The sequence below is a fragment of the Sus scrofa genome, chromosome 16 (genome assembly GCF_000003025.6).
Source record: "Sus scrofa isolate TJ Tabasco breed Duroc chromosome 16, Sscrofa11.1, whole genome shotgun sequence".
Taxonomy (NCBI): Eukaryota; Metazoa; Chordata; class Mammalia; order Artiodactyla; family Suidae; genus Sus; species Sus scrofa.
This window is the reverse complement of record NC_010458.4, coordinates 32,232,625-32,258,890: the sequence shown is the minus strand read 5'-3', so window position 1 is coordinate 32,258,890 and position 26,266 is coordinate 32,232,625. Positions and strand designations below refer to the sequence as shown.

The following is a 26,266-nucleotide window of genomic DNA, read 5'->3' as shown; positions in this document are numbered from 1 at the left end:
CTGCGGGTGAAGCTATAAAAAAAAATATGAAATGAAATACACCAAAAGGAGCAGAATTGTCTTGGAATACTGTGGAAGCATATTTCACCTTAGAGTCTTAGAAGGCTGTTTACTTCACACAATGGCTAAGTCTTGTCCCAGCAGCTATGGGAGGTAGAGAAATAAACAAGGATGGATTATGTTTTCCTTTGGGGGGGGGCGGCTGCACTGGCGGCATGTGGAGGTTCCTAAAATAGGGGTTGAATTGGAGCTACAGCTGCTGGCTTACGCCACAGCCATAGCAATGTGGGATCTAAGCCGGGTCTGCGACCTACACCACCGCTCACGGCAATGCCAGATCCTAACCCACTGAGTGAGGCCAGGGATGGAAACACAACCTCATGGTTCCTAGTTGGATTCGTTTCTGCTGTGCCATGACAGGAACTCCGGATTATATTTTCCTTTAAAGACAGGGATGAATTTTAGGGAAAACCAGGGTACTGATGCTTCATTATCTAAATGCAATCACTTTCCCAAATGTTTACCTGTGTTTGATAATTGATGCTCTTGATAATTTCCTCTTTACAACTCCCTGTCTTAGCTTCCATAATTTCACTTTTGTTCCTGATTCTGCCCCTATATCCTAGACCACCCTTTTTTTTCCCGTTGCTGGCTCCTTTCTCTCCTTCCACCTCCTAGATTTGAGCCTCCCCTTAGTTCAGACCTGCAACTATTCTCTTACCTTAGATCAACCCTTCCCAAACATTTCCACTACCTCAAATGGCAGATGTACTCCATCCTTCATCTCAAGACCTTTCTATACATTGCTGGGCATTTAGATAGCTGCTAGACATTCATTTTTTTTTTTTAACATCCTTTTCTCACAGACTTATGAAAGGTTCAGAAGATCTTTGCATTTATGTTAAATTAATTTCTAACATAAATAAAATGTTGTAAGATCTGGCTTCATTCCCTCACGGCAATAGCCATCTACAGCTGAGCAGGAGCTAAGCCTTATAGATGGTTCACAACCCACCCAGGCCATGACTCCAAGCCACTTCTTATTGTTTTTCATCCAGCAGCTTTTGTATTTGCTTTATTTACCTGCCACCAGCAGTCATTTGAATTTGTGCTATGAGAGAAAACATGCCTAAAACCAAAAACCATTTACAAAAATATACAAACTGCATGAGTTGCTGAATTCTAGTCAAGGTACCATTTTTCTCCCAGACTCCCAGGCTTGAAAGTCAAATCATTCATTATTTACATCATTTATGATACTCTCTTCAAAAATTCATAAGCAGTTTTTCACAAAATTTTATATTTCCTGTCTTATCGACAATTTAAATAGAGTGATAACAGACCTAAGATGTCACCCAAATGCTTTATTTTGCAATCTTGTCAATTCTTCCTAATTTCTAACTGCCACATCCCTTCCTTTTCTGTTTTTAGTGTTGATCTATCATTTCAGCTTCTTCTCACCTCATTCTTGAACTCCAACAAGAGCACTGTTTTTATTATGGATACATTTTCTGATGATCAATGGGGGCAGAAGGCTAATAATACCCTTTCCCTTGGTAAATGAGAATCTGACTTTTGGCTTGCTCTCTGTTGCCCTGGAAATATGAAAGGGAAGGATTTCAACTATAATACTTAGCGATATTCAGTGTGGTGAAAATAACTTCATTGGGACACTGCATTTGGGTTGGGTGGAACTATAAATACTTGATGGGGATGATGTACTTGGGGCGTCTTAGAACGCAGTAACTCTTGTAACTGCATGACTTTAGCAGGACCCTGGGAATCTATGTCTTTGGTGCTATTATGAAAGATTTGGCTCCAATAGGGCTCTAAAGACAGGGCAGCTCCTATACCTGCTTTAAGTACCTATCTCCTGCCACCTAGGCTGTACTGTGGTGCTGAGCTGCTCCTAGGGCTCCTGCAATGGTGGGGTGGGGGGTGAAAATGGGGAGGGGGGGCAGGGCTGTCCTGCCCTTCTGAGGAGTTTACGTGAGCTTGGGGAGTAATCTAGTGAGTTAGAACATTTAGTGAAGTCCAAGAATACCCCAATCCCATGAGGAATGTAGAACAAAGTTAATAAATTTTCATTCTAGAGCACCCAGAAAATGCAGAGAACTATGAACAGAGGAATAAAAATTACCCAAATTATCATGACTTAATAATAACCATCAATAGCACAGATGTTACTTTCAGTTTAAAAAATACTTATAGATACTTAATGTTTACATATTGCATACATAATTTCTTAAACTGCATTTAATCTTCCACATTATGTAATGCGAATTCTCTGATTTTACATGTTATAAATTATTTCCTACCACCTCCAGGAGAAAATCCAGATTCTTTACTCTGCTATTCCAAACCTCACACAATTGGATATTCTGTAATAACCCATATGGGAAAGAATGTGAAAAAGAATAGATATATGTATATGTATAACTGAATCACTTTGCTGTACATCTGAAGCTAATACAAACTGTAAATCAACTATCCTACCCAAAAAGGATATAAATTAAATAAAAAAACCCTCACACAATTGGGGCCCACTTCTTTTTAAATGACTCTTTCTCTGCTCTTTCTACATATTCACATTCTACATTTCTTCTAGACTAGCCCACATTTTATCTCTGGTTGAGATTTTCTGTACCAATTCCAGCTTAAAAGAATCCATTTTTCCTTTTTTCTTTTTTTTAGGGCCGCACCCGTGGTATATGGAAGTTCCCAGGCTGGGGGTTGAATCAGAGCCTACACCACAGCCACAGCAACACGGGATCTGAGCAGCATCTGCAACCTACACCACAGCTCAAGGCACTGTTGGATCTTTAACCCACTGAGCAAGGCCAGGGATAGAACCCGCATCCTCATGGATACTAGTCAGATTCATTTCCACTAAGCATGACAGGAACTCCAATTTTCTTTCTTTTTTTTTTTTTTTAAGTGTTATTAAGTATAGTGAATTTACAAGGCTGTGATTACTTCTGCTGTACAACAAAGTGAGCCAGTCATACATAAAGAATCCATTTTCTAAATTGACTGGGGCACTGGCACTTTCATGCTTCTTAATGTTTAAGCTTTCTGTTATATACATTCATGCATCGGTATCTACATCATTAGCTATACATCTTACCTCTACCTCCATTCAGCTGAAATATTCCTGATGACAAAGAGGCAGACACTTTACATGACTCCAAGAAACCTAACACAGGGCCTGTTCACAGTGGATGTTGAAGATGGGGGTACTGTTTGTTTGTTTGTTAAGTTTAAGATAATAGTTCAATTTCCACAGATTCTGTGTGAGTGGATTAATTAAAAAAAATAATTTTGAAGCTTACCTGTTCCCCTCTGAGTGCCTGGAGAATCCTGATGCCCCCATTCTCCATCCTGTAGATGACCACCTGGCCTGTGTGATTGTACCGTGGCTGTCCCGCAATGTAAATCACATCCTCAGGAACAGTGGCAGAGTTTACTGTGTAACCTAACAAAAGAGAGATGCCAGATATACTTGCTGGGCCCTTAGAGGGCACAGAATAAATTAAATCCATTTTAAGTGGTCAAGAGAATCATTTTATATGTTTATATGGATTTAAAAAAATATATATATATACTTTAATCCAGGTAAGTTGGGATTGGTAGAAGCTTTTAGTGCGGTTCCCTGATTAAGTACCATAATTGCTTTATCTTGAAAAGCTTTTTTCTCCCAATCTCAATTTTTCATTGTTTAAAGGCACAGATGATATAACAATGACAGAAAAAGGAAAAAAAAAAAAAAACCTCACAATATCCATTTATTCCTTTGTAATAAATCAATTGTATTTCACTTGGATGCATTTGTCTGTGCTATAAAAATTGATACTTTTATATAGTTGGAAACATAGTAAATGTAAACCTTTTCTGCATTGCTGCCTAGGTTTTTAATTGTACATTTAAACCGCTGAAGCTTATTTCTCTGAGTTAAGGTGTAGATGCATTGTGTTTATACCACAAGATCTTTCCTGATGGAATGGTGGAATTTAGCTGGTTTTTAGTTTTTTGGCATTACCAGTAAGCCTGCAAAGACATCTCGAGCACTTAAGTTTTTTTCTTTCTTTTGGATGTTTGGATGATAAATTTCAAGTAACAGTTTACTGGAGCAAAAAATTTTTTTTTCTTTTTACGGCTGTACCTGTGGCATATGGAAGTTCCCAGGCTAAGGGTCCAATCAGAGCTGAAGCTCCTGGCCTACACCATAGCCACAACAATGCAGGATCCAAGTCATGTTTGCAAGCTACACTGAAGCTCATGGCAGTGCCAGATCCTTAACCCACTGAGTAAGGCCAGGATCAAACCCTCATCCTCACGGATACTAGCTGGGTTTGTAACTGCTGAGCCACAACAGGAATTCTGGATCAAAATTTTATGTTTCTTTAAGTAAAGAAACATAAAATTTTTGAGTAAAGAATTAGAATTTTGAGTGAAGAATTAGATTTAGTCTTTGTATTTCTAGAGAATAGAGCTAAGTCAATAGGTAAAATTACCACATGCAGATTTCAATTCTATAGAAGGAAGAAATATTCTAATAACCAGAGCTGTCCATCATTGGAGTAGAAGGCAGATAATTTTTCAAAATGTCACACGATAGCACTTCTTACTGAGAAAAAGATTATATTGATGACTTACTAAGTATTTTACCATTGATAATAGTTCCACTTTCCTCCAAAACTAAAAAAGGAGCAGATGTTTTGTACTAAAATGTGTTTATACTTATAAGTGCTAAAGGAACACAATTCCTTGGCCATATTTTCCTTCATGAATATTTTCCTCACATGTTCATTTTTTCATCACTTTTAGAGCTTTTTAAAAAGTTACTATACATAATGGACTGTAACATTCTTTTTCAAACATGTGTTATATTTTTACGTTACTAGCCACAATTTTGCTTAAAAAATAAAAAATTTAGGTTCTTGTTTATACATAAATAAAATGGAAAAGAAGAATGTGTAAAACAAAGGTTGTCTTATTTCATGCAGCTCTACTGGAAATATTAAGAAGGTAGTGAAGTGAGAGTGTTAGTGCACACTGATTTTTTTTTTTCAATTTTCAGAGCAATCAATGCAAACTGATAAAAGAACCTTTACAAAATAAGTTGAAAATTATGCTTGAGGCTTGGAGTTATGTTATTATTTAATTATCTTTGATGATTCACCCTTGATAACTAAAACTATTGTTGAAATCTTTACAGGGACAGTAACAACCAGTTAGGCAGTCTTGGGCGTCTAAAGACAATAAAGAGGGCACCAGAAAGAGGGCCCAGGAAAGTCTAATTTAATGAAAGGAAACTCATTATAAAGATCTAATAGCTTAATACCGCTTTCTGAAAAAGAAAGGCACACAACTGAAGAGAAGAAAAATTGATGGTATAGTTCCGTGCATGGATTGATAAAGCGTCAACCCTGTCAGCTCTCAGGATTCACTTCTCAGGGAAAGTGCTGGGATCTGGCGAGGCAATGGGAAACAGGTATGCTCTCTCGTGATTTCATGCGTTTGCTTCACATCTTTACTTCCCCTCTGGAATTAGTCTGGCATGATTAGAAATCAGCAAACTGTGGATGGGGGAAGCCAAATGGGACCTTGACTATATTCTCAGGGCAAACCCAACTGCTAAACCCATATGGGCACGAGGCAGTTACTGGGCTACAGAAAGATGGGTGCAGGACTCCATCCTCAGGGAAGTTCCACAGCTTCATCCTGCTTCTTTCTGACCATTGTTGGTCATGTGGGATTTTTTTTTTTTTTTCCTTTTCTGGCCATGACCACGGCATGTGGACCAGGGATCCAACCAGTGCCACAGCAGCAGTAACAACCTGTGAGCCACAAGGGAATTCGATTTGGGGATTTTTTTTTTTTTTTTTTTTTGGTAGGGCCACAGGTATGGCACATGGAAGTTCCCAGGCTAGGGATCGAATCAGAGCTACAGCTGTTGGCCTGCGACGCAGCCGCAGCAACAGAGAATATGAGCCATGTCTGTGACCTACACCGCAGCTTACAGCAATGCCAGATCCTTAACCCACAGAGCGAGGCCAGGAATTGAATCTGCATCCTCAGGGATACTAGTCAGGTTTGTTACTGCTGACCTACGATGGTAACTCCCCATTTGGGGATTTTTTTTTAATAGACTATCTACCTCTTACTTTTCTTCCTTCATAAGAATGTCCATAATCTAACAACTTGCAATCCACACAGATTTCAGGAGAACACATTCAAACTTTGTTAATGTGTATACCACACAAGGAAACATTATGAAAGCCTAATTTTAGATTTAGAATAATATTTAGGGAAAAAAGTTATTTTGTACCCTGCCCTCTTTCTGGGTGCTTTTCTATTTTGAAAGAAATATTACATACATTAGACTTTATGTTGGCAAAATATCTAAAGCACTGACTTGTGACTAAGCTTAACGGAAGGATTTGTGAAACAGAAGAAACATCGTCATAGCACACTGTGGACAACATACACCAAGCTTCCTTTTCTGGGCAGAAAGGGGTCATAGATTATAACTACTGTGGTCTGGAATGATGGGTCTCAATTCTTTGCTTGCAGCAATATCTTTCTTTAAGTTTTGAATTCCCTAAGTCTGCTTTAAGCAAACAATTAAAACAGTGTTTTGAGAATAATAGATTTAGGGTTCTTTAAGTTATTTATTATTTTTTTTAATATGTCACTTTGGCATATTGACTTTTTTTTTTTTTTTTGTCCTTGCCCATGGCATGCAGAAGCTCCCGGGCCAGGGATCCAGTCTGTACCACAGCAGTGACAATGCCAGATCCTTAACCCACTAAGCCACCAAGGAATTCCAAGTTATTTGTTCTTAAGGAATTTAATCACAAAGTATTCAGAATACCAAAAATACTGTATTGTTACTTATTAAATAACATTATTATTGAATATATTACTAAATACATTGTTAAAATGTTTGAACTTCCTCAGAGTAGTGACACTGTCACTCACATCTTTGTAGACTTTACATAATGTCTTTGACGCTATAAATATTCAATACTAATTAGCAGCAACATTAATGTTGGCTACTCTTAGGAGGCATATCACATATCTGCATTAGTTTTCTATTGCTGCTCTAACAAATTATCATAAACTTGGTAGCTGAACTACATCACTGATTTATTAGCTTATAAAGTTAGAAATCAGACCTAATCTCCCTGGGCTAAAGTCACGGTGTTGGCAGGGCTGGGTCCTTCCACGTGAGAAGAATTCATTTATTTCCCCAGGTGGCTTCTAGAGACCACACATTCCTTGGCTTGTGGCCCCCTCCTTCTCCCTCTTTAAAGCCCATAACCTCTCTTTGACCATTTGTCTGTAGATCTGTCTCCCCCTGACCACATCCAGGAAAGCTTCTCAGATTTAATAAACCCATGTGATGAGATCGAGCCCAAACAAGTATCACAGGATAATCTCCTCATCTCGAGATCCTAACAGTAATCACATCTGGGAAGTCCTTTCCGCCATAGAAGACTGGGTCTGGGGATTAGGACATGGACATCTTTGGGGTCATTGTGCTGCCTTCCCTAATACTAATAAGAGGAATGCTTATTATATAACACTACACAAGACTACAATAATAGACAACACCTACTGAGGGCTGACTCTCTGTCAAGCACAGTACTAAGCACCTACAGGTCTCATTTAATTTCATGTTCATAACAACCCGAATTTTATATACATGTATATATAAACTATGTTTTTTTTTTTTTGGAAATAAGCAAATTGAGGCTCTGAGGAGTAAAGTAATTTGCCTCAAGTCATAGCCAGGGGCAGAGTCAGAAAACACACTGGAGACTTCATGGGCTCAGAGTGTCTCTGCACTGTCTGACTTATACCCATTGCTAGAACCAAGTACCACGGGATCAGCAGCTTTATAATTTCTATTTTTATGGGTGCATGATGGCCCATCCAGTGGATTTACCATTTACTTAACTATTCCATATTTTTTGACATTTAGGATATGCCATTTACCTCAATATTAGAAATAATACAATGAAAACAATTGTTCCCTTGGCATTCTTAAATAATTAGATTTTTTCCCCTTAGGTTAGATCCTCAGAAGTAAAATTTCTAGGTTAATGGGGTACAAACATTTTATGACTCTGGATCCATACTGTCAAAACACTTTCCAAAAAAGTTATACTAATTTATATGCCACCATTGTATATGAAGGAAAATGTTCTCTGATTTTTCTATCTAGGATGAGAAGAAACTTCAGGTCAAACTAGTTCTTGACTTCAAGGTATTTCACATAGCACAGTCTCACAGATGCAGAACATGAACTTTTAGAAGCTATCTAACCTAACCTCTTGTCTTCTTGTTAGGTATTCTATGTCATAGCACATATTACACTGACAGTAATGGGCTGGTTTAGTGTTGTCTCTTATCTGAAAAGGTAAGTAAGTTTCATCAATGCAGGGACAGATACCCCTTATTTATCTTGTTATCCTCAACTTATAACTGAAGGTTTGGCACACTGTAGGTACTCATTATTTGTAAGTGCTTTCTTTCTTTTTCTTTTTTTGCTTTTTAGGGCCACATCTGTGGCATATGGAAGTTCCCAGGGTACAGGTCCAGTTGGAGGTGCAGAGGCAGGCCTATACCACAGCCACAGCAACACAGGGTCCAAGCCTCATCTGCAACCTACACCACAGCTCACAGCAACGCCGGATCCTTAACCCACTGAGCGAGGCCAGGGATCGAACCGGCAACCTCATGGTTCCTAGTCAGATTCATTTCCACTGCACCACAATGGGAACTCCCTGTAAATACTTTCTTGATCAACACAGAATCAGGCATTTTGGCATGGAGAAATGAACTCTGGAATAAGAATCGAAAGACCTAGGTGCCTTGGCGCGGTAGAAACAAATCCGACTAGAAATCATGAAGTTACAGGTTTGATTCCTGGCCTTGCTCAGCGGGTTAAGGATCCGATGTTGCAGTGAACTGTGGTGTAGGTCACAGGTGTGGTTCGGATTTGGTGTTGCTGTGGCTCTGGCATAGGCCTGCAGTGACAACTTCAATTAGACCCCTAGCCAGGGACCCTCCATATGCCGCCAGTGTGGCCCTTAAAAGACAAAAGACCAACAACAACAACAACAACAACAAAAATCGAAAGACCTAGATTCTAGTTTAGGCTTGTCAAAGTTGGCTGTGACATATCACTATTCTTCAATTTCTTAATTTGGAAAATTAGATGTGTATCATCTGCTTTCTAAGATCTTTTAATTCTAAAACTCAAAAAGAATTTTGACACCAACTCTTTTATTGTACATCACAATCCTCCAAATATAAAAGATATGCAGTGTCCACTTTGTTTTCTAACTACTAAAGCACTAATTTTTTCAGGTTTTGTGGGGAGAGAGAGGGGTAGATGGTGATTATTTTCAGATCTGTATCCTTCAGATAATTTTTTATTGGCAATACTGGTTTGCCATTCTCTTTTGTAGTGTGTGATGCTTAGAACAATGCTTAGAATGCCTAGCTGCTGTCTGACTAGGGGAGAATGAAATAGGAGTTTTATGAGAAATAGACTAGGCTTCCATTAACGCAGCTCAACATGCCTTAAGGGAAAGCACTCACATAATACCTGCTGCTTATCACTATATTTTTAATTATCAAAACTCCTCAGTTTCCTTATTCTTCTTATCTCCTGTTCCCTTACAGCTTTAGTATGTACCCTTGAATAGGAGATCTATATATGTACCAGTAAAGATCTGCCACCTTCCTTGGAAAACAGGAAGAAACTGGGATAGAGAGAGAAAAAGACTTGCCTCTAGGACAGAAAGATCCCAGAGAGGGCTGCTAAGATGCTAAAATATGAACACAACATGGTATTTGTTTTCTTTACCACCACGTCCCCAGCACCTGGGGCAAGAGAAATGTTCCCCAAATATTTGTTGAGTGGAAACCATATCCTGAAGGTCCTTTCCATCTGAGTCCTTCCCAACTGTTTACCAAGATCAGCCAGTGATAGAAGAGTCCCCTGGTATCCCCCAGCCTGGCACAGATCCAGAATAAAGTGACACCAAACACATCTCCTCTGTCTAAGCAAGTCTTTGGAAAATTGTTACATCAGTGGGTTCAATTTATATCTGATTGTGAACAGAGGTATTAGAGAAGTCATATGAGAAAATAGATTAAAATTTTTCTTTGCAAAATTAGGACTCATAGAGAGAAACTAATGATAGAGGATATTTAAGAGAATTTGGGAGTCTGATCTTCAGGATACAGGCTGAGCCAAGGGTTCTTTTTCTACCTTTATTTCCTGTTCACTGGGTCTGAAGCACTTCCTGAAATTGAGAATACCAGACAGAAAGGGACCTCAAAAAGTGTGCAGATCAGCCCAAATTAATCCCAGTGCTAGATAGTCCTTCTGAGAAAGGCTCCCGCATGTTCTGGTATTCTGAGTAAGACTGCTTATCCAAGGCCTGGAAACTTCCATGGGTCCTGTAAAACATCTAACTTTTAGAAGTGATCTCTCTCAAACCATTTTAGGTACACCTATGTAAATATAAGCAAATAATTCAAAAAAGAAAAAACCCAAAGCAACTTTCTATTATTTACATCCAAACTTTACCTAAATAAGAAGCAAGAGGTTCATTCTTTTTGGTAGACTCGACATTAAAGGTCTTGTTTGGGGGAATTTTGATTTGATTAGCCTTCTGCATGACGACTGTTCCATTCCAATCATAGGCTCCTACTGCTCCGAGCATGACCCAGTCCTTAGAGCCAAATAGAGAAACAATGATATTTAACAAAAAAATGGTTAAGAGCAAACACTTACGTGTTTTAACAATGTGACAGGTACTGTTCAAAGTGCTTTACATCTAATAACTCATAAAATCATCACAATAACACTTTGGGCTGGATGCCACTATCACCACTCTCATTTTACAGAAGAGGAAACCAGGGCCAGGTGACTGAATTGCCCTAGTTTATACAGCACAAATGCACAATGAGCTGTCAATATTCCTGTGCAGGGACCACAGTACATTTTCTTCCATCAACTACAAAGGATATATTCTCTAATCTGTTTTCTGTTTTATTGCTGCCAGGAATCCTGGGCCTCGAACACAGGATTCTAGCAAGACCCTTGAATATCTCGATACTGGGAAAAAGATACATTTCTCTGGCAAATGTGATAAATTATGTATTTTATTTAGCTAGATGTATAATCACACAAGCAGACCTCAAACTGTCTGATTCACAATTATTAGTACAATGCAGTGAGCTGTATGAAATAACATGTTTTCCTAATAAGAAGCCTGTGAAATGCTGTTTCCTATTTGGGTCTGAATAAGTGTTCATGCCATGAACTGCAAGTTGCACCTGTAATGCTGATGTCTGGGTGCTGGTTTGGGGAAAAGAAACCTTCAAAAAAAGATGCTTTCTACCCGGTGGCCAACGTACCTGTGAATAATGAGCGCTGAAGCCCATCTGAGACATTTCCATCTCAAAAGAAGCTGCCGACTGGTCAGCTGTAGCTGTAACATAGGAGAGGGATTGCCTTTAGTACACTGCTGATTTGCAGAAGTCGGAGACCTAGTACAGTCTGTGGTCTCGCCAACCAGAACTCGTAGCATCTTTGGGGTATTTTTCAGCCACGCATTTCTCCCCTCTACCCCAGATTCCTAGGTAGGGCTGGGTTGAGGACAGAGAAGGCTATCCTGAGAGCTGTGTCTCCTATTTGTGTCTGTTAGCTTCCCCGCCCTTGCTGGAGGAGCTGAGAGATCCCTATTCCTGCTTCTGTTCTTACGCCCTCGTGTGCTTTCCAGTCCTATGGTGCTTTAGATCCACCCCCACTGAAAGCTCTGGGCCTCACCCTCAGGCCCTGGGAATCCTCCTGAGACTTTAGGCTAAACTTACCTGATATGTCACAGGGCTAATGACATTTGATTCATGTATTTAAAGAGGTTTCTTGTGTCTACCAGCCTCATCTGTATTTCCTGCTGTCTATCATCTCAAAATCCCATTGTTTGATAAAGGGTTTAGGGATCCCGGGTTTGTATTTGCTCTGATTTCTGGCTGTGGGTGTCACACACAGATTGGGAGTGGACTTCCCGACAGGGCTCCAGGCTTTCATGCCATTCAACCACATTTTTTTTTTTTTTTTGGAAGCTCCTGTATTCAATTTAAAGCTCTTACTGAAACACAGAGATAATCCAGAACATTCTGTGAGGGTGTGCTACTCTCAAAATATTCGCCAACTCCAAGCCACAGCCTCCTAAGGGGATTAAGAGAATGTTGATTTATTTGCTTTCATAAGGGAGTTACTGATTTATTTGGCCTTGCCGACAAGTTAAAAATAGTGCATAATTTTTAAAAAGTCAATCTACTGTTTCACTGAGGCATGAGAAGAATCAAATTTGTGAAATCAAACTTATTCACTAGTTATTTACCTGCATCAATTTGTTAAAAAATACAACAGGACTAGATTAAATGCAGAAGTTAATCAAGAATTCAACTATATCATTTTAATTTCACATACAAATTGTCCTCTAATTTAAATGGATGAGATGCAGTTTATTTTGAACATTTATTTTAGGCCCATGATGGTTTAAGGTGCTTTTTTATTTATTTCTGCAAGATCAGTGATAAGAATGCAATAGTAGAGACATATCTATTTCTAGCACCTTCCTCTGCTGCCGTTCTGTTTACAACTGAGAACAGAGAGAGGGAAGCTCTGTGTAGTCCTGCCTGCTGACTCTGCACTGTGGTAAAGCAGTTGTATATCTTGTTGCTGGCTCCTCCCTCGATTTGTTTGTGGGTGTTGCCGTAACTGCTGTGGCCTCTGATTAGGAATTTCAGCATTTCTCCCAGTGCTTGATGGGAAAGGGAGACATTGGATCATTTTCTGATTTTATTGGGCAAATAGCTGGTCGCCTCGCCTCACTAGGTGGCACTGTCCTTCAGCAAACACAATTTTCACAATTGCTGCTATTTACCACCTCAAGAGAAAGGGGGATTGGAAATGGAGATTCCCCAAGTATCAAGGAAGGCAAGCCCTTTTGGAACTCATTATGAAAAAAGTCAGAAATAGGCTAATAAAAATACTGCTCTTGGTTAGCCCTGAAAGAGCAGAAATGAAGATCTGGGAGATAGATACATTTTTTTAATGACTTCACCTGTGGCATACAGAAGTTCCCAGGTCGGGGATTGAATCCAAACCCCAACTGCGACCTACGCTGAAACCGCAGCAACACCAGATCCTTTCGCCCAATGTACTGGGCCAGGGATTGAATCTGCATCTCTGCACAGACCTGAGTTGCTGCAGTCAGATTCTTAACCCACTGTGCCACAGTAGAAACTCCTGGGAAGCATTTTTAATCTGTGGAGCTCCTTATTAAATAATTTTGTTTTTAGGAGATTTCTTAGAGCACGCAGGTGCTCCAAAGTATAGCCTTTAACTAGCGGTGTGGTTAGGTTAGAAAGAATCTGAAAATGTCATTTAAGGCACATTGGTCACTCCTCCACCCAGTAGCTGATATAGGCTTAATTTCTACACGTCTTAGCTTATATTTACTTGCTTATTTAAGATAAGATATAGAAATAAGACTGTATTATGTTTAACTAATACCATTTTAACTAAATCATTTTTCTTTTAAATGATTTTTACTGATTGTTTCTGTCATATCTGGTACATATGATTAAAAATTAAAAGTGCGGGAGTTCCCGTCGTGGCGCAGTGGTTAACGAATCCGACTAGGAACCATGAGGTTGCGGGTTCAGTCCCTGCCCTTGCTCAGTGGTTAACGATCCGGCGTTGCCGTGAGCTGTGGTGTAGGTTGCAGACGCGGCTCGGATCCGCGTTGCTGTGGCTCTGGCGTAGGCTGGCGGCTACAGCTCCGACTCGACCCCTAGCCTGGGAACCTCCATATGCCGCGGGAGCGGCCCAAGAAATAGCAACAATAACAACAACAACAACAACAACAAAGACAAAAGACAAAAAAAAAAAAAAAAAATTAAAAGTGCGGTGGACTTGGAAAACCTAATATACTTCAAGGCCAGCTAAGCTCATGATCTGGCCTATTAGTAAAGGACACTAGGATAGCTGTCGTGACATGAAGCCCACTTAAAAGTGATTTATACGCAGAACACAGGACAGCTAAGTGCTTTAGAAGCAGCTGTGACTTCAGACTGACAGATAAGGTGGGTGTACTGTTTCTGAAGGCACAGGGGAGAAGGAGCTGGGGCAAAAGGAAACCAGAATACTTGTGTCTGGAGATCACCATCATCTCGAAAACAAACTTCCTACCTGATGGTTGTGGTCTAGTTATGAAATCAACAGGGTGAGTCATATCCAGCATTTTTTTTTTTAATTGAAAGAGAATAGAGTAGAATGGAAGTGATGGGAAACTATCAGAGTGCATTGGATATAGTAAGGGTTTTGGGGGGAAATTTTGTTATTTTTATATGTCTACGTGCACTGGATTACAAAGCAAAATGTATTTATTTTCATGAGTCACTGCCAAAAAGTTTGAAAGCCACTACTCTAAATCATTTTCTTTCATTTTTATACTTTTTAATATTCTCTGTCAGTCACTTTCCCCAGTCATTTTATGCTTAATTAAAATGGTTGACCTTTTTTCACTTATGTCTCTTTTCCATTTTTATCATTCTATTTTCCATTATCGGATCATATCAGGGAGACTGAGAAGGAGCTTATAAATGTCTATGTTTAAGATGAAAAACAATAGTCCTTGGTGTGTCCTGCCCTCATAAGGACAGAGTCGACTGGATGTGGACAGAGCTTAAGAGAAGAACTGTTTGATGGTTTCTCATCCTAGGGTGAGGGAAAAAGGCATGCCCTCAGAGTCTCCAGATGATCAGAGAATGTCAAAGAAAAGCCTTTTTTCACTTTGCCTTGTATAACTATTCTGAAGACTTCTTTTTTTTTCAGTGAAGATCTAGTCCCAAGGTCATTTGTTCCTTGACATCTTCTACCTAAGGCAAAGGAGGGAATGGCCATGGCTCATGATCCCCAGCAGCCAGTGGCTATTGAAAAAGTCAAAGAAAAAATTTAACATGACTTAGACAAATGTAGTGAACCAATGTTTTGCTGCCATGGGTCTTGCGGCAGAGTTTCGTGAAGACCTTTAAAATGGGCAAAGAGCAAATAGGGGAAAATAAATGAACAAAGAAGTTACTGTATAAGCACTGTCCCAGTGAAGCCCAAAATGAAAAACAAAAACTTGCATTAATGTCTTCATTTTCTAAATCTGTGTCACAGAAAAGGAATCAAACACATGGGCACATTTTTGTTCTTGGTCTACATTGGCCATTCCATTGTCTTCATCCGGCCCTCACATTAGCACTGCCCTGTCCTTACAAAGAGGGCTTCAGGCTGACACTGTGCTCTGTGAAACAGTCACCTCAATGACAGACTTATATAAAAGGGCATTGTTCCATGGTGGCTATTGCACACAGTAAAAATGCATTAGCCATGTGGTAGAAATAAATACCAAAACCCATTACAGTGAGTGTGAATTGTAGGGAGAACATTCAGGCTTACAAGAAATAGTCATACCTTCCAGGGCAAAGATTCTTTCTCCCAGAGCTTCAACAATAGTAACCAGCGCCAATTCATCAGAGACATTGAAGAAATGTTTTTCTGTGGGTTCACTTGCAATTGATTTATTTCCTCCACAAATTTTTCAGTGCTTAAATTTCCTCGGTTATAGCTGCCAAGAATCTAAGACAACAAAAACAGCAAGAATATATTTTAAATTCTATATGTTATACAAGAATCCCAAGCATTTTGTCAATAAATGGGAGTGTATAGTACTGTGGCATAATGCAATTTTTATGTCCTTCTACATTCTTAGAAGGGTAATTTTCAGAAAATGTAGGTTCCTTAATATTAACTGTTATATACCATCACTGCTGTAGGAAAATAAAAAGGTAACCTTGTATGTTTGCAAAGGTTCTCCTTTTGCATTCCTGTGTCCCTGTTTATTAATAGCTCTATCTTTAAAATCTGACAGTTCAGATTTTAAAGTAATATCACAGTTTCTGAATGTCTCTGATTTTATTCCAGTCAGTGACATCACCATTTGCCGGCAAAAGCAATTAGCAAGAGAATTGCTTGATTTCCCTTGAATGGGCAGATAACTTCCTGGAAATCTTACCAAGGGGCAGTCAGATATGTATATTTTTTAAACAGATATTGGACTAAGCAGTAATCTAACTTGGCATTGAGATTTATATACAATAAAATTCACCCTCTTTAGATGTACAATTCTAGAATTTTGATACTTATACAGTTGTGATATTACGTCATTGAGATTAGACTATTTTCATCACCCCAAGAAGTTCCCTCTTGCCCTTTTGTAGTCAGTCTCTTCCCTCCTCTACCTCCTTGCAAACACTGATCTGTTTTCTGTCCTTAGAGCTTTGCTTTTTCCAGAATCTTAGATTTAAGGAGTCATATGACCTATTGCCTTTTGGCTCTGGCTTCTTTCACTTTGCATAAAGCTTTTGAGAGTCATCCATGTTGTCATGTGTATCAGTAATTCAGTCCTTTTTATTGTTGAGCAGGACTCCATCGTATAGATGCACAATTTGTTTGTTGAGGACATTTGGGGTGGTTTCAGTATCAAGTGATTATGAATAAAGCTGCTCTAAGTATTTGTGTGTATATATATATATACCTGTTCCATTTTGCCATTTTACTATTCCCACCAGCAATGTATGAGAGACCTAGTTGCTTTGCATCCTTAACAAACTTGTTATTATCAGTTTTTTCTTTGTTTCAGTTTTAGCAATTCTATTGGCATATAATGATATTTCATTTAATTTAAATTTCCCAAATGGCTAATGGTACTCAGACATGCTTATTTGCCATAGTATTTCCTTTTCTGATGTGCTGTCTATTCAATCTTTTGCTAATTAAAAAAAATGGATTTTTCTTCTTTTTTATTATTATTCTTTTTAATAGTTATTTCCCCAATACAATTTTTTTCTACTATACAGCATGGTGACCCAGTTACACAACATGTACACATTCTATTTTCACATATTATCATGCTCCATCATAATTGACTAGACATAGTTCCCAGTGCTACATAGCAGGATTTCATTGCTAATCCATTCCAAAGGCAATAGTTTGCATCTATTAACCCTGAGTTCCCCAACCACCCCACTCCCTCCCCCTCCCCCTCGGCAGCCACAAGTCTATTCTCCAAGTCCATGATCTTCTTTTTTATGGAAAGGTTCATTTGTGTCTCATATTAGATTCCAGATATAAGTGATATCATATGGTATTTGTCTGATTTTTAAATTGTTATTTAGTTATGATATTTTGTACATATTTAGCATATGAGTCCTTTGTGTTTTACAAATATTTTCTCCCAGTCTGTGTACTGTCTTTTCTTTACGGCATCATTTGAAGAGTAGAAGTTTTCAATTTTGATTAAGTCCAACTAATCTTTTTTTTAATGTTTGTACCTTTTCTTCCTAAAACTTTAGGTGTTTAGAAATGTATATGAATTTGAAAATATCCAAGTTAAAGTAAATGAAAAAAACTTTTAAAAACAAATATAAATTGAAAATACAAAAAATTTTGAAAAATCTAACCCAATGTGTAGATAGAACATTTCTGTTTTTTTAATTGTATAAAAATAGTATTAAGAAAATGGCAATATGGACATTAAGAAAAAATGGGAAATGAAAGTGGAACACACCCTCACACCATGCACAAAAATAAACTCAAAATGGCTTAAAGACTTAAACATAAGACAAGACACCATCAAACTCCTAGAAGAAAACATAGGCAAAACATTCTCTGACATCAACCTTACAAATGTTTTCTCAGGTAAGTCTCTGAAGGCAACAGAAATAAAAGTGAAAATAAACTGATGGGACCTAATCGAACTGACAAGCTTTTGCACAGCAAAGGAAACCACTAAAAAGAAAATAAACAAATAAAAGACAACTTACAAAATGGGATAAAATAGTTTCAAATGATGCAACTGACAAAGGCTTAATCTCTAAAACATACAAACAACTTATACAACTCACAGAAAAAAATGAAAAAACAAAACAAAAAACAAAAACAGAAACAATAACCCAATTGAAAAATGGGCACAAGACCCGAATAGACATTTCTCCAAAGAAGATATGCAGATGGCCAAGAAGCACATGAAAAAATGCTCAACATCACTGATTATTAGAGAAATGCAAATCAAAACTACTATGAGGTACCACCTCACACCTCAGAATGGCCATCATTAATAAGTCCACAAATAACAAACACTGGAGAGAAGGGAACCCTCCTGCACTGTTGGTGGGAATGTAAATTGGTACAACCCCTATGGAAACAGTATGGGGTACCTCAGAAAACTAAGTATAGAACTACTATATGACCTAACAATCCCACTCTTGGGCATAAATCCAAACAAAACTTTCCTTGAAAAAGACACATGAATCCATATGTTCATTGCAGCACTATTCACAATAGCCAAGACATGGAAACAACCTAAATGTCCATTGACAGATGAATGGATTAAGAAGATGCAGTACATATACACTATGGAATACTACGCAGCCACAAACAATAACAAAATAATGCCATCTGCAGCAACATGGATGGAACTAGAGATTCATACCAAAGTGAAGTAAGTCAGAAAGAGAAAGGCAAATACCATATGATACCACTTATATCTGGAATCTAATATATGGCACAAATGAACCTTTCCACAGAAACGAAATACATGGACTTGGAGAAGACTTGTGATTGCCAAGGGGACGGGGAAGGAGAGGGATGGACTGGGGATCTGGGGTTAATAGATGCAAATTATTGCTTTTGGAATGGATAAGCAATGAAATCCTGCTGTATAGCACTGGGAACTATATCTAGCCACTTATGATGGAGCATGATAAAGGATAATCTGAGAAAAAGAATGTATATATATGTGTGACTGGGTCACTTTGCTGTATAGTAGAAAATTGACGGAACACTGTAAACAAGCTATAGTGGAAAAAATAAAAATCATTTTTAAAAAAATGGGAAGAATTTTTAAGAAAAAATTCATATTCATATTTTTTTTTACAATGAAAACATTACTGTTGTAATAAGATAGAAAAATTTAGTTTTTTCCTCATTGCAAGTGTTACCTGAAGATTATTGTCTGGGTTTTACATATTTTTAATCAGCAGCTACAGTGACATTATTTTTTTATTTTTTATTTATTTATTTTTTTGTTTTTTGTTTTTTGGGGGGCTGCACCCACAGGATGTGGAAATTCCTGGGCCAGGAATCCAACACTGGGTCCTTAAGCTGCTGCACGACAAGAAAATTCCACTTGCCATTATTTATCATAACCCAAACTGAAAAAAGACCTAAAGCTCCATAATCGGTAGAGTATAGAACAAATTGTGGCATATTCATACATTAGATAATGACGATAATAATGAAATGAATCACCAATACAAAAAATATCATGGATAATCACTCTGTTTAGTGAAAAAGCTAAACGCAAAAGAGTACATACTGTATGATTTCATTTATGTAAAACAGAATAGGCAAACCAAGCTATGACGGTATAAGTCACATTAGTGGTTGCTATGGAAGGTGAGTATTAAAAATGAAAGAAAGCACGAGGGAGATTTCTGGGGTTGATGGACATGTTCTACATCTTAATTATGGTGTCAGTTATGTGAATGTACACAGCTGTCAAAACTCATCAGAGGGTTCACTTTGTACACAGTGTTAACACTGAAATTTTGCATTGTATGTGCTTCTTCAGTTTTGAAAAACTGAATGAACTATAATGCTATGCAATGCTATGGATGAATCTTAGTAACATAATATTAAATTTAAAAAATTTTGAAATATTGTATACAATATGAAACCTTTTATAAAGTTAAAAACAGGAAATTTTTAAATTAAATTTTTTACCAAAGGACTATTTAGAAAAAGAGAGACAGAGGCAATGCATATAGGATCTGGGCTGACGGTTATCGGGTGGAGGAAGGCAAATGGTGAGTGTGGTCGGTTGCAAGTTGTTAGAGACCCAAGCTAGCTCTCATTTTGGGTAGTATGTCCATAGATGCTTATGAAGTTATTAAAATAAGAATGCAAGTATAATTATCAACACAGAAACAAATATAGTGGGCTATGCTTCCACAATGATGAGACTGTCTCCTGAAGGAGAACAAAGGTAAGACCATGAGCTCTGTGCTTGTGTTGATTTTTTAGAATATCCAACTCCTTGGGGAGAAGAATCACGACCCCCAGAGACCACAAAGGTAACAGACTTTCTAACTTCACTTTCTGTTTTTAAGTGATAGTCATATATTTGTCTGGCAACGTTAACAACAGAGACCTCTACGGTGCTCTCAAAGTCCTGTTGCAAAGAAAAATGAAAGAGTCCACAACCACAGCTCTGCATCATGGACTGGGGGATCATGGACATATGGGCAGATGCAGGCAGAGGCCTCAGTGCTAGTCCATGGGTCTCCTGGCTGCCCAGCCCTCTCCCACCTCTGAACACGTGGCTTCCCTCACCTCCCTTGACCAGCAGCTCTCAGCTGCTGTGCCTATTTTTATTTTTATTTTTTTTTAGGGCCGCACCCATGGCATATGGAAGTTCCCAGGCTAGGGTCAGATCGGAGCTGCAGTTGCTGGCCTACACCATAGCCACAGTAATGCCAGATCTGACCCTCCTCTGTGATCTACATCACAGCTCATGGCAATGCCGAATCCCGAACCCACCGAACAAGGCCACGGATCGAACCAACACATTCCTTTTCACTGTGCCACAAGGGGAAATACTACACCTATTTTTTTAAGTGTGAGATTTAGAATGGTAGATTTAAAAATTGACATTGTTAGGAATTCCCTGGTGGCCTCCTGGTTAAGGATTCGGCATTGTCACTGCTGTGACATGGGTTTGATCCCTGACTGGGGAATTTCCCGTACCGTGGATGAGGCAAAAACATAAAAATAAAATATAAATGAAAAAACTAACTTTTTTTGTTAAGCTTTTCACTTGTAGAAAGAAACTAAAATTATTGTTTTTAACGTTGTTTATAATCTGCATCATACGTATTTGTATCATAAAACACATGATGGTTTAGATCAACAGCTGAATAGCTATAATGTACACTAAATGTTAATGTAAGAAAAGGAATTGGACACCAACTAGTCAGGCAGGGAATGGAGTAGTTCTCAAATTTTCTTGTGAGTGAGAAGGCAGTAGGGCATGTGTTCCTGTTTTTTTCCCCTTGCTGGAGGGGCCCAAAGGAAGAACTGCTCAGGAATCTGGGGCTTCCTATGCCTGGAGAGTCACTCTAGTGCACTTGTCAGTTTCCTAACTCCTACATCTGTAAAATGTTCTTTTTGGAGGGGGTGGGTGCAAAACACTTTAATGCCTGTAGCTAAGTTTGAGCTGCTTCGAAGAAGCACAGTATTTAGGAAAACGAGAGTTGGCTCTAAGGTAATCAGCACGCTATGTGGATCCCTTTTTTAATGTTTAAAATTACTCGCAACTACTATGTTCAGACTTTTGTAGGAAGAGCTATACCAGGAGCTTACAAATCACACAAACTTAGTTCCTGTTTATTTGGCTGAAAAGCAAGGGCCAAACATCCCTCAAATGCTTTTCCCACTTTAGCTACTTGAGGGGTAAAAATTCATGGAAATGGTAGTGAAGAATTGTCCAGATAGAGAGGGAAAACCAAGGGCCACTCGCTCTTATTACATTAAACAAATAATTTCTCTTATTTAAGAACAATTAAGATGCTCTTCCTACAGCTGGGTATCACACCACATCTGGATGGATGCACACGCCCCAGAGTAAGTCTGCGAAAGGCTGAGTCTCCAAGCTCGGGAGTCCCCATTATGTCCATGTGGGTTTCAGGATTCCTGGACACAATGGCCGACTCTTCTTCTTCTTCTCTTCTTTTTCTGGTAACAATGGTAGACTCTTCTCTTTAGCATTTTTTTTTTTTTGGTCTTTTTGTCTTTTAGGGCAACACTGGTGGCATATGGAGGTTCCCAGGATAGGGGTCCAATTGGAGCTGTAGCCGGGGCCTATGCCAGAGCCACAGCAATGTGGGATCCAAGCCGCCTCTGCCACTTACACCACAGCTCATGGCAATGAAGATCCTTAATCCACTGAGCGAGGCCAGGGATCGAACCCGCATCCTCCTGGATGCCAGTTGGGTTCGTTAACCACTGAACCATGATGGGAACTCCCTCTTCAGCAGTTTTTCTATGCATGGATTTCTTTAGATTCATAGAAACTGTATATCCTTTGCAGTCCTTTGAGTCCCCATTGATTTACCTAATTTTCTGTAACATGATATTACATCCTGGGCTGAAAAGTCACCGTCATTCCTCCTTGATTCCTATTTAACATATCCTAGATTTGCTAGAATATGAGACTATGAATTGGGGGTGGGGGGCACGCCTGTGGCATGAGGAAGTTCCTGGGCCAGAGATCAAACCCATGCCATAGCAATGACCTAAGCCATAGGAGCTAGATCCGCAACCCACTGAGCCACAACGAACTTTTCTAGTCACTGTAGATTTGACACAATAACTTCCATTTCACTTATAAGTTGATAAAGTTGAAAATACACATAAAAGAATGGCAGACTCTTGGACTATGCATAATTGAGGCTCTTAATTGTGATGTACATGTTATCAGACATTTAGTGCTATATGTCACAGGACAGAGACAAATGGGTAAAGTTCAATGGGGAAGATGCCCAAGTGATACACTTAAAGAATGAAAATAAAATGTATAAATACAATATGGGAGTATATATTTGGAAGAAACCATAAGAAAAAAGAATTCCCAGGAATTACTGTGACTTATACCCAGTTTAAACTATTTCACATATCAGAATAAAAATGAAAACAGATAGAAATGTATTTTAATCTTTCAGCCAAGGGTTTGGTGGCTCCTAAAAACATTCTTTTCTGTGAATCAGAAGAGATACAAAATAACACTTGTAAATTACTCCTGTTTCACTTAATACAAATATGTCAAGCCCAGGCATTTGGTATTCTGCTAATATTTACCTGGAATAGACATTCAGAATTGAAGCTCCCTTGAGGCAGATGTGTCAAATGCAAACTATAAGGCTCATTTACATGTAGCACAGTGCCTTTTGTGTGCAAATGAATTAAATTTTAAGATACTTTCTAACTTCTCTTATTTTCTTTTGAATGAAAGGTGATATACTTTCACAGCCATTGTAATCCCCGCTATTATCATTTAAGATTAGAGTCTGAATATAAAACAGGCTCCTGCTAGCAATGTCTGATTTCTTCAAGTGACAAAAAAGAGACCATACAAGAATCCTCAAACCAGCTCTGCATCCTCACCGGATCAGAATATTTAAAAGGAAGTGTTTGCAGTTTTATCACAGAGTACTTACATTTTCAGTAGTCAATCTTTTTTGAGTGCTCCCTCTCCCCAAACACAACTCTGTAGTATTCAGGATCAAATGGGAGGGAAAGAAAAGCTGGAGTATGAAGAACAGTTCAGGTAATCACAGGGCCAGACCCCCATGAATGTTTGATCTTGGGCATCATAAATAGACATGGAGAAAGGCATGGGACTTTTCCATGTAAATACACAAAGAGAGGAAGTAAAATAACTGTCTTCTTTCTTGGTTTGGCACAAACTAAACAAATCATAAGACTTACTGAGGGAAAATGAGGAATTGGGAAAATAACAATTATTGCAAAAGTGAAATTTTCCTATGCTTTTTTGTTTATGCCATTTCAAAGAGCAATTTGATACTAATTCATTGATTTAAGTGGGAAAGAAACTCATGATTTCGTCGTTCTCTGGAAAGATTAATGCAGTCATTAGACCTCGTTTTGACCAGCTAAGAGGCCAAGTATGAATTACTGGCCAGGGATCCAACAAAGGAAACAGATTTAAGGGCTAGAAATACTATGTAGCCAGATACAATGTAAAAGTGATTGCTTTTTATCCATGAAAAAGCAATCCATGGATAGATACTTTCTTTTCACTGAAGTTTTTCTAATGTTGCTAATGCTGCTGACTGTTAATTCAGGTCTCTCTGGTACCTGGAATGCTGGTCTATATACTCTGGGAGGAAGTGGAACAGATAATGGTACCTCTAGTACCCAGTTATGTGGGACAAACTGGGCATTCACTGGCTTTGCATCCTAAAGAGACCAGGCATGGGCCCTAATTGTGGGCAGTATTTTGAGTGAAGGCTAGGCTGTATGGAATTATTCTCAACTATGGAAAAAAATCAAAATTGCTATCATAACAAGAGAGGTAATAATGGGGTGAATAATAATTGGCAACAGATGACTTACAGAAGTAACAACAAGGGGAAAGAAAAATAATGGGATTTTTTCTTTTTTTTAGATAACATACACCAAATGGAAAATAAAATGTTGCAACTATTTATAACCTAGTCATCTTGGTCATAAATTAAGAAATATAGTCACTTGCCCCAGGGAAGTAGTGAATCACCTGCGTGCTCTGGGACTTCTTCAGGGATGAATCTCTTTTTCTTTCCTACCTACGACCAAGTGGGGTGTCTTTCACTGTTTATACTTTTGAAAGGAAAGAGGGAACTAGTGCCTTGAACACCAATTTTGACTGAGCTTTTAGAGTTCTGAAATCTTTTCATTTTTACCTATTTAAAAAAAATCAATTTATTTTAGGAAATTCCCCTCCCACCAGGCTGAAGGCATACTCTGTGGAACTGAGAGTGAACAGGTTAGAAAGGAAGGCTAGATACGTTGGTAAGGTTCAGAAACTGAGGGGAGATTTTATACTCTATGGGGAATCTCTGAAGGTTTCTGAGCAAGGGGGCAACATCATTTATCTTTAAGATTCCTTCTAGCTCTGAAATACCATGAATTTTGTTATTTCATGGTTACAAACTCCTGGAGACAAAGATCCTTTGGAAAAATAATGTTTATTAATTGCCTAGCCTGTATTGTGCTAGATGTTTCCATAGTCATCTCACCCATTCTTTATCTGAGAGAGAGGATAGAAATATTATTAGTCTATTTAATAGATGAAAAAGTTGGTCTCAGAGTATGTAGTAACTTATCTACTGTCACACAGGCGGCACACAGCAAAGGCAGAATTTGAATGAAGGTTTTTCTGGCTCCAAAATAGTCTCCTTCACCCTTTTTCCATCCCCACCCTTCTACTTCTCATTTCTGGAATATGCCCCTGAGTCCTTTGTTGGTTAAGATTATGATACACAGTGGGACGTGTTTAGTGTCTCTGTGCAGGTGTCTTCTCTGCTTTGGTAAAAAGGAGGGTGAGATGAAAAGGACTACGGTGCCCTTTGGGAGCCTGGGGGAGTGAGTGGAAACAGGGGAGGATGGCCCTGCAGCTCCATCAAGAGATCTGTGGCAGCAGAAGAGAAAAAATGAAGAAGAATAGCTCAGGGCAGAGGGTGGTAGGATGAGCCAGTCTGGAGAGTCTGGCCATACAGTCATGGCCACTGGGCCTGCTGTACCTCAGTGTCCTCATTCATAAAATGGGAAAATGAAAGCTTCCCTACTCTCTTTGGGGTACCATGAGGGACAAAGAAAGGTATATAGGATACAGATAAAAAAGACATTGTAGGTGATGAGTTCTATATAAGGGGTGATTTACACTATCTTCCATGTTCGAAAGATAGAATTTTTATGTCTCTTTCTTTGAATGTTCCTCTTTATGGGGTAACACAAGGAAAATTGATTTCATGGAACTATTAGAAGTTGATTTTTAAAAATAACTTATAATAGCTATAAACTATTAAGACAGTCTTTAAATTTTTTTTTGCATTTTGAGAGACAAAAATTAATAATTGGTTGCTTTGTATTGATACAGGTTTGCTCACAAAGAGTGCGAAAGACTGTATATGCATTATTTTCTACATCATCAAGAGAAGGCTAGCTTTTCCTTGGAACTAAAGAAAATTTCTTCTTCACTGATCTTTTGCCTTTCTTGTCCACCTTGAATGTAACTCTAGAGAAAACATTTTTAAAGCTGCTGGCTGCTTCACTTTGGAGGCACAGTTTGGGTACATGAAGTGCAGAGGAAATAGCTACAGAGTGTACAGGAAAATGAAAAGTGTCTAGTAATACCAAGAGGTGGCACTAGTAATGCCAAGAGGCGGCATGTGCAGGGCAGGTGGAAAAGTATGTATGGAACCTATAAGAAAGTTGTGCCATAGCAGGGACTTCTTCCTAAGTCTCAGGGTAGACTAAAAATTAGGTGACCTTTTGCTT

The 26,266-nt window shown here is 38.6% G+C and overlaps 1 protein-coding gene across 1 annotated transcript in view; it reads right to left on the bottom strand.

The window, feature by feature from the left end:
• The window catches only part of ITGA1 (integrin subunit alpha 1), a 179,653-nt gene that overhangs the window by 51,027 nt on the left and 102,360 nt on the right, over positions 1-26,266 (bottom strand). Inside the window, 5 exon segments of the mRNA XM_021076769.1 lie at positions 3,333-3,475; positions 10,613-10,757; positions 11,446-11,519; positions 15,563-15,673; positions 15,676-15,727. Coding sequence (XP_020932428.1) covers positions 3,333-3,475; positions 10,613-10,757; positions 11,446-11,519; positions 15,563-15,673; positions 15,676-15,727 — 525 coding nt within the window.